The 14,559-nt window shown below is 32.9% G+C and overlaps 1 protein-coding gene across 1 annotated transcript in view; it reads left to right on the plus strand.

Annotated features, from left to right (window-relative positions):
• ZC3H13 (zinc finger CCCH-type containing 13) overlaps positions 1 to 14,559 on the plus strand; it is a gene marked incomplete at its 3' end in the record, with an annotated part of 73,259 nt that overhangs the window by 28,490 nt on the left and 30,210 nt on the right. Inside the window, exon 6 of the mRNA XM_084234889.1 lies at positions 3,894 to 4,091. Coding sequence (XP_084091015.1) covers positions 3,894 to 4,091 — 198 coding nt within the window. The remainder of the gene's footprint in view (positions 1 to 3,893; positions 4,092 to 14,559) is intronic.

Consider the following 14,559-nt stretch of genomic DNA (forward strand, 5'->3'; position numbering starts at 1 on the left):
AATATTGGCCAGAATTTTAATAACTATTTGGGTAAAGGGTTAGTTTCATCCTGTTCTTTATCATATAGTTCTTTTACAGTTTTATTAATAACTCATATTTGATGACTTTAACAAGAATGGTTAGTCATGTTGATTCCACTAATGTGTAATATTTACTGTATTCTAAGATGTTGTTGACTTTAAGATGCACTATTAATTTAATTATAGAAGCAGAAGGATCTGGGAAACAGTACATTAAAGGTACAAATAAAATATCGATTTTAGCATTTCTTTAGTCCAGTTTATATTAACTAGAGTCTGTTATAGCTATCATAACTTTTTAGTTTCATTGCTAGATCATTCTATAAACTGAAGACAGACATTAAGCAAAAAATTAATCTCCCTGGATTATTTTAAGTTTGATTTTATATTTATTGTTAGATACAGCCAGTAGTAAACTTTGTGCTGATAAATGAGATACAGTGTGACTTAGAATCAGCAAATATATTATCTGTTCTTTCTGTAATGTTTTAGTTTTTAAGTAAAATTTTTAAATAGCTGTTGTACAAAAATATACGTAATACGTCAGAAACAACTCTAAAGAAAGGGTGGTGGGAGGAGAGAGGAAAGACATAAAAACAAGGGAAGTACATAACTGAGCTGTCTGTCTAAATAGGGAATAGGATCTGTGCCACTAAAAAATAATTGACTTTTAAAATGTTGAAATACATTGTTTACTTCAGAATACAAGAAACTACTTTGTCCTTGAAAGGTGTTTGAAAACTATGTCTGTGGCATAATTGTGTTTTGCAATCACATTTATTTTTATTATTTTTTAAAGATTTATTTATTTATTTGTTTGTTTGTTTATACATACAAGCACTGGGTACAGTGAGAAGCGCAGGAGGGTGAGAGAATTCACTAGAGCCAGAGCAGGGAACAGAGCAGGCAGAAGGACCAAAGTACACTGCTGAGGGGAGCAGAGGGTGGCAGGAGAGGTCTGCGCGTCATGCGGGACCCTCCTCCTCCGGTGGCTGGGGAGCAGCCGGGGATTGAACCGGCGCACATAGGCTGCGGGCAGCTTCGCAACCCAGCGCTCAACCGCTGCGCCACCGGGGAGGCCCGCAATCACATTTATTTTTAAAAATAAATGTAAAGAAATTCTGTACTTTACTAAGTATTTTGGAATAATCCTTTTGTTATAATGACTTAATCCCAAAATATGAGTTTAGCACAATTAAGAGTTGATTTCCCGCTCAACGAAAGTGAAAATGAGCTTCTAACAGGTGGCTTTGCTAGACATTAATTACCCAGGTTCCTTCTAAACCAAGGTTCCTTCTAAACCACCACTCTACTTCACTGGGTGTTTGAGGACACCAAAATGAAATGTACAAATAAAACAATTTGAGTGTTGTGCTCAAATAGCACTTATTTATTAGCTGTATGGCTTATAATTTGAGAATGAGAGTCTCTTAATTAATCAAGCCTAGAAACGATGTGTTTCACTTCCATTCACATCCTTTGGGTTAGAACTTATTCACTTGGCCATACCTAATTTCAAAAAAAAAAAAAAAATAGTATGCTTCAGCAGTTTTTACAAGACAGAAATTCAGCAAATACCCAACTAGTCTGTCATAGGCAGTATTGTGAAAATACAGTTTGTGGTCATGAACTTTACACTCATATCAAAAAATATGATTTCAAATAATTTTTCATACAGATAATACCATTACAGATAATTTTGATACAGATACTAGATTAGTTTTGTTTTTAAGTGGAAAATCATTCTGAAATGAAGGTATTTGTTACTTAACTATTAGACGCACAGAAAGTTTGAGTCTTACAAATATGCAGTAAGATTTGTTGCTGGTTTGGTTCTTGGCAGAAGACAAAGATGAAAAATAGATTTGGTCATATCATAGTATTTTCTAGCTTGCCAAATGGTTAGCTCCATCTTTAATAATAAGAAATAGGGCTAAGGACTAAGAACTGAATTTTTTTGAATGCCACCAGTTGCTTTTGTAATTTTACCTTTTTAATCTTATCAGAAAATTGGAGGTAGTTATTACCCATTACCTTTTTACAGTTAAAGAACTTTAGAATTAGAGCACGCAGGGTACAGGAAGTAAATTCTAGGGTTTAGGTTTATGTTGTCATTTATAAATACCAATATGTAGTAAAATGAGTAGCTAGTGAATACTTAGCAAGATATGAAAAGAAAGGACTACTGTAAAATTTAGTACTTGAGGGTTCAGTGTTGCAGAAAATAGAAATGAAACTAATATATTAATTCATAATTTTAGTACTAGTTGAGGGTATATTGTATTGACACAGTGAGAACTAAATTCATCGTAAACAAAGATGTTTTAGAAGAATATGATTTTTAAAATGAAGATAGCATACAGATTGCCAAATATAGAATTAGTAGACTGAGAGATACTTAAAAGAGTTACTGAATCTGAAAGTATATTTACTGGAAAGCAAAAGGTGAAGTGGAAATGACAGAAAAGTAAAACATGGAGGAGAGGTTCAAGAAATACAGTGATTATTAAGTAAATCGAAGACACGTGAAGATGGAGAACTAAAATAAAAAACAGAAAAAATTGAGTTAAAAGTTTTGACATTTCTGGTTGAGATGACTCACTGAGTTCTAGAAAAAGCTTTAAAAAGAAAACTTACATGCTTATTTTGGTGAACTTCTTAATTTCCAAGGAATAATGTTTTATAAACATCCTACCAAAAAATCAGGTAACCTGTGTAAAAAGAAAATGTACTTTCAAGTGCCAACTGAATGTAATCTGTATCCAATAATCAGTTCTAAGTAGATTAAATGTGAAAGACGAAAAATTCTAACCCTCTGGGCAACCATCTTTATAATCTAAGTTTCTCATAGACTCAAATATTTCAAATGAATGCTATTAACAATTAGTAGGATTTCATTTATAGATGATGTACTTGTATGTCCTTTATGATGATGAAAGTCACCTAAAAAACCTGATCAATATGAAATTGTTTAAAGAAGTTATGGAGCACATCTACTAAAGGAAATCCTATACAGTCTAAATCTACTTTTTATTATAGATAGCTATGCTATATTTACAAAAATTTTATGAAACGCTAAATTATAATAAATGTATTTTATAAAATATTAGGAATGAGTGTGTGTTTGCATGTGGGAGGAGAGGCAGTGAATGGAAAAATGGACACCGGAAAAAAAGTGGGCATGTGGCATATATCCGTGATGTTAGCAATGATTATCATAGGTAGTGGAATTATAGATGATTTTTACTTTCTTTACTTTTCTTTATGAGCTAAAAAATCATTCAGTTCAAGGAGTTGTTTTATTTTGTGATATTCTTTCCTTTCCTAAAAGTCTTCCTACTCCACTTTTAGCTTTTCTCAGAAACCTATCCTTTAAAATCATAAACTAAGCAATATTAAAATAAGTGACAAATTCTTTATTCATTTGTGTATTTTTCTAGATATAGATTACTAATATACAAAATAGTAAATACAAGTTGTTGAAAGAAATCCTGCTTCCTCTTTTGATAATGCATTAAAATTTTTTTAAAGATTGATTTATTTATGGATACAAGAGCTGGGGTACAGACCAGAGGAGTGGGGGTGAGAGGATTCGCTAGATACAGCGTGGGGAACAGAACAGGCAGATCTACTGAAATACACTGCTGAGGGGAGCAGCGGGCGTCAGGAGAGGTCTGCTGCGCCATGTAGGTCACCTCCCTGGCTGAGGATTGAACTTGTGCTGCAGTGGCTGTGGATAGCTTCATAGTGCTGCATCTTAACCCCTTGTGCCACCAGGGAGGTCCCCATTATTAAAATTAAAAAAACAAAACACAAAAAATTGCTTTCCAAAATTATTTGGCTGTCTAATGATAGCTTTCTGTTATCTTCAGGAATTCAAAAAGCAACCAAAGTAAAAAGAAAGGACCTCGTACTCCTAGTCCACCTCCTCCTATACAAGAAGATATTGCTTTGGGTAAAAAATATAAAGAAAAATATAAAGTAAAAGACAGAATAGAAGAAAAACCAAGAGATGGAAAGGACAGAGGACGAGATTTTGAAAGACAAAGAGAAAAAAGAGACAAGCCCAGGTAAGTAGGGTTATGTGTTAACAGTCTACTTTTGTAGAATCTAAAATATTTACTTTTCAGAAGCTTTAAACCTTTACTGTAAAGGAGTTTTCTAGTATTTTTAAATTCTGTGGATGTTTTTAGTAAGTCCCAAAATGATTTATGAATAATAAAGATGAACTTTTAAAAACTTACTAAATTTTATTTTGACAAAAATCATAAAATTTCTAATTTCAACCTTTTTTAAGTGTTTAACTTAGCAATGTTAAACATATGTACTTGTCATGAAACTGATCCCTAGCCCCAGAACTTTTCATCCTGCAAATTTGAAATTCCACCCATTAGGCATTCCTTCGCCTCCTTATTCCTTCCCAGTTCCCCCAGTCATTTGTAACCACCATTCTGTATTTTTTGTTTCTATTAATTTGACTACTTTAGATACCTCATACAAATGGAATCATTTTGGGTTTTTGTGGCTAGTTATTTCACTTAGCATAATGTCTTCAAGGTTCATCCGTGTTGTAGCATGTGAGAGAATTGCCTTTTCAAAGCTGAATAATGTTCCATTATCTGTATACCACATTCTGCTTATCCATTTGTCAGTAAGCATAGGTTGCTTCCATCTCTTGGCTATTGTTTTCACAATATGAAATCATGAAAATCTCATATAAATGTATCTTTGAAACTTTTCTGTCAGTTTTTTTTTTGGCTATATACTCAGATGTGGGATTGTTACATCATATGATAGATATATTTTTAATGTTTTGAGAGACTTTCATACTGTTGTCCATAACCAGGTGTACCATTTCACCACCAACAGTATACGAGTGTCCCAGGTTCTCTTCATTCTAACTAACACTTGTTATTTTCTGACTTTTAGATAGTAACTTCTTAATGGGTATGAGTTGATAATCTGATTGTGGTTTTGATTTGAATTTTGCCCATGATTAATTCTGTTAAACATTTTTTAACATGCTTGTTAGCCATCTGTATATCATCTTTGGAATAACATATATCTATGTTCTTTATTTTTTAATTGAATTATTGTTGAATTAGGAAACCATTATGTATTCTGAATACTAACCCTTTATCAGATATGATTTCCAAATATTTTCTCCCTTTTCATAGATTGCCTTTTCATCCTGTTGATAGTGCCCTTTAAAGCATAAAAAATTTTAAGTTTGATGCAGTCTGTTGTTGCCTATGTTTTTGTATGAAACATAGGAAATCCTTGTCTTGAGGCTTTTTTCCTAGTTTTCTTATAGGAGTTTTAGAGTTTTAATACTCATGTTTAGGTCTGTAATCCCTTTTGAGTTAATTCTTGTTCATTTTGAATTTTAATAACTGCTTCTAGATTTAGGGTTTAGGTAATACATTGATTATGTAATGGCACTTAAGAAAAACATAGAATATCCTTTTTATAAAAACCAACTTGGAGGTACTATTTTTCTGGCCCATGATATTTGTAAAATAGTTGCAGAATAATAGGATTTTTTTATTAGTTTTCAGATTTTGTCGTGAAATTAAATTTCCTCAGTCTTACTCTTTAGAACACTTTCAGTGTCTTTGTTGGAGTTTCCGTGTAGTGGAAAATTCACAAGCCTAGAAGCTACACAAATAGGAACCTAGATCTGCCAGGTATTTAATGTGTATTTCTTTGAACATTTATTTCTTCAAATGCAAAATATGTATAATACTGTCTCAGAGTTGAGGTGAGAATTATATGAGGTAATACTTAAAAAATGTTCCATTAATGTGCTCTTTACCGTCCTCCTCTAATAATCAGTTACATTAGTAGTATTTAAAAATTCCTTCCCTTTGTAGGTTTTCACTCAAAGTATATAGTATATACATAATTATAGTACTTTACTGCTATAGTATTAATTTGTCAGGATTATATCATGATTGAATATGACTACTGACAGTCTTTACATCCACATTCCAGGCAGCAGAAAAGACAAAGTGAAGGACCTGACTTGAATCTTAGTAGAAGTTTCGTACATTATGTCTCCTTATATGGGCCAAATGTTGTCACATGGCTACTTCTAATTATGAGTGACACTTGGAAATTATTTCTCTAGCTGGTCAAAAACAGTTGGAGTTATTTAAGAGCAAGGAGAGAATATGTTTTGGAGTAGCCATTGTAGTCTCTATTATGCTTGCGAGATGCCATTTCTGTTCATGTTATTAGGAGATGGGATTATTAGAGTAAACACAGTGTTATCTGGCACTTTGGGAAGTCCTGCGAAGTGGTATTTGTAATAACATTCAGGATAAATTATCTACCCAGTAAGAATTTAATATGTCTATTACCATAAATTCAATAAAACCCAGTTTTTAAAAAAATACATTTTGGTGATAAGTTTAGTTTTTCTTTGTCGTGAAAAGCAGCCATCCTGTCTAACTTATTTAAATGAATCTTTTTTTTCCATTCACCCTGTGATGACATGAAATGACCATAACAATTCTGGCAGCACTTGCTAGGATCTAGCAACATTGCACCTTAGTGGAACAAAAAGAGAATGGCTATCTGGAACATCCACAATTTTTTTAACATATTTTCCTAAAATATATTCTGTTCTTTAGCCAAACAGTAGATATGTTTTTGAAAATGACTTGTAAATCAAATCTAAATTATGTTAAATGATTTTGCTTATTTATGTTATAAGAAATCATCTTCTCTACTGGTTCTTGGTGCTCTTTTTTTGTTATTTTGACCCAAAAATCTCTGAGAAGTAATTCTTAACATATTTCCCTGGATATTTCATATTTGTGGTGACACATTTTGTATCATGAGAAATTGAGTATTACACAGGTTGATTCTTCATTTTCAATTTTTTCCTTTGCTTTCTCTACCCAGAGAAACAAGGTATGCATTGAACTCACTTCTAATCAGTATATAGAAAAAATCTGAAATTGGTTTCTTTCTTTTGTCTAAGGAAATGAAGTAACAGGTAAGGGATACTGAAGGACTGCCTGGGTACCTGAACTGATGTGGAGTTTTATGAACATATTGACAGGGTTGCAAAGGACCATTTTGATTTAGGAGAAACTAACTTAATTTTCAGGAATTTTTAAGGCAAAGCTGTTAAATTTATTTCCATTATTGTGAACAAAGAATTTATTCTAAAACCAAACACTGGATTAAAAGTATTTGTCATTGCTTTTAGATTGAAGTGTGTATAATTAAAGATTAGTCTCTAAATTCCTTTTGGAGACAGTTGCCTTGTAAAATCAATTTAGATATATGACAGGCTTATTGAGAGTATTTTGAATACCAGAATAGATTGTGCTTAAGTATCTTCATGGATTTATTCATCCAACAGATATTGAATGCCTACTGTGTAGTAGGCACTATTATAGAAGTTGGCGATGTAGCAGTGGAAAAAAAGTTGCCGAAGCTTTGCTACTGTGGGTAGAAATAGTAATCATATATGTAAAATAAAAATCTTTACAATATGATTTTTTTTTTTTGCTTCCACGTAAGCAAACTTTTGCTAGTTTTTTTGTTTGTTTTGTTTTTTTAATATATAGGGCACTGCTTGCATTTCTTGAAGGATGATTATTGGTTAAGTGAGTAAAAGAATATTCATACCTGTGACATTCACCAATGCCATGTCATCATGAGATTTTTAGTTCTTTTCCTTGTTTCTCAGTTTTTCAGTCTCCTAGTTAAGCGCGTCTAACCTGAGATACATTCGTGGATTTTAGGGGTCTGAAAATTTCTTGATTTGCGGAGAAAATTTCCTAGTGTATGTTTTGTTGCCGGTAGTGTGTGTCCATATATCTCAGCAAAATTCTTGTTTTCTCTCCAAAAGATACTAAGAATTATTCTGTAAGTCTTTGCCATTGATCACATCAACTTTGTTAAGAATATAATATGCTGTTCCCAGAATACTTGTTGATTTAAATAGCAATAAATTCTGTCATGTAGTTGCTTTCGAAGTGAATAATTTGTAAGTTATCATATTGATTACATGATCGGTTGTCAGCATCTTCCATTTTGATCCAAAGTCTTACTCAGCTATGACTTGTTTATGCAACATCAATCAAAATCTGAATATAATTTGTTTTCTTTTTGAAAATTTTCTGGATTTATTGCTGTGCTTTTAGAAAGTGCAATGGCCACCCATCATAGTTTTTTAAAAATAAACATTTTGTGACATGCTTTGTACAAGAGCAAGGTAAAATCTTGATTACTTGGAACTCAAACTCATTTTTCTGTATTTTAGAAAAGATGTCACTCACAGGAAAATTAAGTTCAAATTAGAAAATCACATGTGAAGAATTTTTTGTATCAATATTCCTAACCAATTGCATCTAAGTAATCTTAACTAGGTATTTTTAATGATGTTGTAGTGTACCTGTAATATCTTCTTTATCAGCCAAAAACTATTGCTACTTTGCTGAATGAGGAAAGCAAACAATATATCTGTATAGTTTATGATATACTAATACAGTTAAGATGGCTTAAATACAAATCTTTGTGTGTACTTAAACAGAAAACTTAGCAAACAGTTGCATATAACTTACTTTGCTGGACTCAGGTTAAGGGTGGTTTTGCTGATGGGTGATATGATTAATCAAAATGTTTGGTTGCCAAATTCAGTGATTAAATGAGAAATAGCATTAAGAGCATAGCTAGATTTAAAAAAAATGACTTCATAATAATTACCTGAATAATTTCCTTTTAGCAGTTTTACCCATTCATCAAAATAATTAAATCAGAATGTTTTGGACCTTTGATAAAAATCATTCTGATTTTTTTCAGTATCTGTGATTCATGTTCAAATACCATGGTTTATGGATTGAACCACAGGACAGGGAAGAATCCATGTGTACACTAAGCTTTTGTATAGAATGAAATTGATAGTTTCTTCAATAAATAAATGTGTACTAATATTGCTGAGAACATGGGCAATATTACATTATTATTATGCAATATTTCACATACAATAGTATGATTGTCAAATCCATTTTGATCTATACCTCTATCCAACTCACCTCTCCAGTATTGTTTTGAAGCAAATATCAGACACCTTATTATTTCATCTGTGTATAGTTTAGCATATCTCCCTAAAAGAGAAGGATATTTAAAAATATATAATCACTATATGAGTAACGTACCTAGAAGAAAAAAAGTAGTGTAATTTTAAAATACTTATTTTAAAAGCATGAATTTATAATATATTTTTCATTTCCCAATACAGACCTTTTAGTATTAAAATGGAACCCCCTTGTATTTGGAAATTACTTATCTAAGGCAGTGTCTTTTTTTTCTGTATTTAATTGAACCCTGTTTGTATATTTAGAGAGGGTTTTCATGTGAATGCTAATTTAGGCTAGGGGTATAAAATTAAGGCACTTAAATAAATGTATAATATAGCTGAACATTATGTAATACACTGAATTTAATAGGCTTGCTGAAATGAAATAGTTTTATAAATATTAAATCACAATGGGAAAAAAATACACTTTCCCATATAGTTGACTTGATCAAGACTTGGACTCTTCTCTAGGTGTGGTATCGGAAAAATTTATAGAGCCCAGAAGAGCAGCTCCTGTTTGTAGCCAAAATCTACAGTGGCGTTTATATCTCTAAAAATTGTACTTTTAGCCTTGTTCAGTGTGTTTGGAGAATTGAAGACTTGCAAGGAAAGTTGTTCTCAAGCTGTTTCAGATTGCTCTTCGGTAGCAGGAAATGGTTGGGAAATTTAGTCCTGTTCTGATAATTGATCCAGTCAGAAAGGAAGCCAAAAATTCAGTTCAGTGAAAATGTGGGGCCATCTTGTTTGTAATGAAATTAATAAAATAACCCCAGGTGTACTTTTAAAATCTATCTGAATCTGACTGTTGTGTCATCGGGTGGCATTTATTTTGCATACAGTTAAATGATAACACTTCCAGGATGGCAGCAGGGTTTTCAGTAACCTCCCTTGTTTGGCACCAATTTGGTTGGCCTGATCTGGGTACATGTGTGTATTGGAAATAGGTGGGGACTTGAGAACCATTTTCACCTCCCTCTTTCCCAAGACTGCATTACTTGCTATTTCTTGGTAATGGTTTGGTCATTTCTGTAATCTCCTTACTACTCATTCCTTTCTAGCAGAAAGTCATAATTTTAAATTGTTTCACCAGGTTTCAATTGTTTGAGGATAGAAGCCAGTTTTCTTGATATGTATTTATACTAGTATGTATGTATTGTTTCTGTGTTTTATTAATTTGAAATATAGACTTTTACTCCTAGAGCTTAAAAATAATTTGTGTTCTAGGGGAACCAGCTACTTGTCCTTTTCTGACCCTTGGTCATAATTTAGGTACAGTTTTTTTGTTCACCTCACATGATTGAACAAATCTATGTTGGACACTTGAATGAATCATATTCTGAAAAATGCTTTCCTTTAAATAGTAAATCAGGATTTAAAAAACATTGAAGGATGTGTTGATTTAAGGGTTATCTTAACATTCTTCATCCTTAAATTCACGTTTTTTAAATTATTTCATTTTCATGTAAATGTGAGAATGAAATTAACCAAAATTAGTAGTACTCAGCTTAGATTTACTTGTATTATCTAGCTACTAGTTTGTTTGAATCAAATCTGTTCTACAACACCATTATATATTTATGGAGGAAAAATCTTTCAAGATATTCCTGCAGACAAAAAGTATCGTTATGGTTCTGAAGATCATTCACTTAGAAATGATTTTTCTTCCAGGGAGACAGCAAAGGGGGGACAGCTAGCTAAATAAATCAGGCCTAAAACAAATGATCACACAGAAGCATTTTCTTTTTCTATCTCATATATTTATTTAGACAAGTAAGATTTTGCTGGATTTTGAATGATACTTGCCTGAAACTCTTCAGTGATTTCCTTCTTGTTTAGAATAAAGTCCATACATTTATCATGACCTAGAAGAATCCATATCATTTGGCCTTTTCCTACTCACTGATCCTTTCTCAAAAGAGTCTTCAATCTTGTAAATTATAAGTACATTAAGTTCTTTCTTGTATTATGTATCACTATCCCTTCTGCCTTTTTTGTAGTTAGTAAACCCTTTGCCCAGAAAGCCCTTCCCTTCAGATGTTCAACTTTTGGCTCATATCCCGTTTTAGGAAAGGTACTTTCCTTACCAAGTAACTCCCTTGACATATTTAAAAAAAAAAAAAAGGCATGAACTAACAGTTCTGTTTCATTACCCTGTTTTTTAGACTTTATTGGATTAGTGGAGAAGCTGAAATTGCCTTGCTTTGTTGTTAGTCTGGTCTTATATTCCTAGACTAGTCTGTAGTTAAGACTGGTTTTCAGTCCTGTTTCAGTTAACTGATAGCATTGTCATCATAAAGATGAAATGAATTAGTACATGTAAAATACTAAAACAAGGTCATGCCCATTGTAGCAATATATATGTTAGCTGCTATTTTATCATTATTAAGTTAGTGGTTTTATCTGTCTTCCCTACTTCTGTATCCTCAGTGCTAAAAATAATGCTTGGTGCATAGAAGTTGCTCACTTAATTTTTCTCTACTGAATTTAAATGATTTATTTTATTTTAATAAGAATAAATTTCTTATATAAACCTAAGTATTTCTGTATATGTATCATGTTTTTCTACTGAAAATAGAATTATGATAGTGTCCATACTTCCATTGTTTAAATGTATAATTTTTACATCATCATTTTAAAGGTTGAATTATGGGTGTTGGTTACCTTAAAACCTTATGTAAGCTTCATATTTCAAAAATAGAAACCATTATAAGAAAACTTGGTGTTAATTTATGAAACTAGAGTAAACATAATGGTTTATAGGCAAAATTACTTGTATTTGAATGAGTATTTGTTTTCACATTTCTTAAATTTCGTATTTTTCTCCAGTGAAACATTCCCCGAATATTCTCATTCCACATCATGCCCTAATTTTAGCCATGCTAAGAAGCTTTAGATTGAAATCTGGAGACTACAGACCAGCTTTTCCTATGTACTGTAAATCATAGTGATCCTACTAACAGTATATAATTTCTGTTTAAAGTATAGTGCTTCTCTCTGTATTATAAATTTTCCTTTTTCCTTTATTTGAATTTCAAATGTCACCTCTTTTTTCCATATAAGAAACCATTCATTTGAGAGCATAAGACTGAAATTAGAAATTCTACTTTAAGTGGAAATACATTTTGATATATTTCTGCAAAGTACCAATAATTTTGGTCAGATTTCAAGACATTATTTAGAGTCATGCCTTTTATATATGCATAATGAACATAAATCCAGGTCCAGTTAGGTTCCATAATTTGACACTCATATTGTTTTGGGAATAGACCTCTCCGCTATTCTGTATTCATACTTTCAAAAGAATGGTAACAGAGAAATGTGAAGATACTGTCTTCGCCACTTGGTGCTACTGTAACAAAATACCACAGATTGGGGGCTTAAATAATACAAATTTAGTTTTCATAGTTATAGAGATGTTGTCTCTTTCTCTTCTTACAAGGACACTAATCCCATCATATGGGGCTTACCTGGGGGTGGGGATGGTATAGGATACAAACATTCAGTATCTAGCAGATGCTTAAATCAGCAACTGGGTTTTTTTTTTCCTTTAAACTCTGAAGGATGGGTAAGGGTAAGAACAAAAATTGGTTAAAATGCTGAAGCCATGACTTGACAACCGTTGGTGCTCTCACCTTAATATGATAGCTTGATTATCCTCGGTTTAATCTGAAGCTTTTTTCCTATGCTGTAGACACCAAATTTTCATAGAAATTGTGATTTTAAAAATTTGTGTTTTTAAAGATAGTGTTAAGAACTATTTTATTTTTTAAGTTCTGTGAATAATCCCCAACGGGTATTGCAGCCATTCTTGAAACAATTTTATGTAAACCGCAGAAATATACTTAAAACTAACAAAAATGTCAGTTCATTAGAGAACAGCATTCTTTATCAATTTAGATTTTTTTCCCCGAGTTGACTAGAACCTGATGAAACTGAAATTGGAAAGCACCAAACAGTAGTCACTCTATTCTTAGTGTAGCAATGATTTTTCAGGTCAGTTGAGTACATTTGAATGGCCATTGGTCATACAAGACTTTTGAAATTTTGGTTAAAACCCATTGAGCACTTCTTATATCTGTAAGTAAATAAATTTCTATTCAGAGTTAATTTATAGTGGGTTATGGCTTTTTATGTAAGGAATAACAGGTTTTATTAGAAGCATGGAGATTCAGTGGAATCACAGATGACTAAAATGGTTAGGAGAATGTGGTATTGTAGTTAGATGACTTTTATTTTCTTTGGTTAACTGTTATCCAAAAGTATTATGTTTATTTGCGTAAATCTTTGGTCTGCAAAAATTCTTGAAATATATTGGAAGGCTTTTGTGATTCAGTAACATTTTCTAGATTTAAACCTTATATTGATTTAGAAGATTTACTAAGGCATCATTTATAAACAATATAGTTTAGGGCAGCAGTTCTCAACCAGGGGTGATTTTGCCTCTCTGGGAACTTTTGGCAGTGTCTAGAGTAGTGTGTGTGTGTGTATGTGTGTGTGTGTGTGTGAGAGAGAGAGAGAGAGAGAGAGAGAGAGAGAGAGAAGGTCAGGTAGCGAATATGCATGACTAGGGTGGGAGAGAAGTGAGTACTGGCCTCTGGTAGATAGAAGCCAGGGATGCTGCTAAACTTGTATAGGACAGCGCCCACCACAAAGAATTACTGAAAGCAAAGTGCCTGTAGTACCAAGATTGAGAAACCCTGGTTTAGGTTTATAATGAGTTTGTTACATTTGTTCCTATAAAAAATATTTATCAGAGGCACAGAAGGTAATTCTGAAATACTTAGACTAGAACTTCAGAATTTTTTTTGAAGGAAACAACTAGCTCCTGAAATGATTGCCTTGAGGGATATGATTATGGGAGTGACTCAGATGTGCTTCATGAAGTTATAAGTTGTTTCACTGCCTGCAGTGACTTTCAGGGAGATTTAAAAGAAGTAGAGGAAGTTTCAGTTAACCCTAGACTTAGGAACTAAATCAGTATGTGCTGCCCAATAGTGAAGCCAGATTATTTAAGAAAAAGGCAGTATGTCCTTTCCTTATTGCTAGTTCCTCTCCCCATCCTACATGTCAGCACAGGCAGTGCAGACTTTAGGTTTGACTTAGGTGGTCACAACTTTCTCTTTTTCTATATCCTTGAATTATAGACAGTCTTACAGCTACTATTTATCTAGATCTTACTGATGTGATTTAGCTACTTTTGGGTGTCACCCGTCCAAGTATATATTCACAGGGTCAAAAAAATATCTCTAGTAAGAGTGAATTCTAGAGACCTCCCCGGTGGCGCAGTGGTTGAGCGCTGGGTTGCAAAGCTGCCCGCAGCAGCGCCGGTTCCATCGCCGGCTGCTCCCCGCCACCATAGGGAGAGTCCCACATGGTGCGCAGACCTCTCCTGTGGCGCCTGCTGCTCCCCTCAGCAGTGTACTTCGGTCCTTCTGCCTGCT

The sequence above is a fragment of the Talpa europaea genome (assembly GCF_964194135.1).
Source record: "Talpa europaea genome assembly, chromosome: 6".
Taxonomy (NCBI): domain Eukaryota; kingdom Metazoa; phylum Chordata; class Mammalia; order Eulipotyphla; family Talpidae; genus Talpa; species Talpa europaea.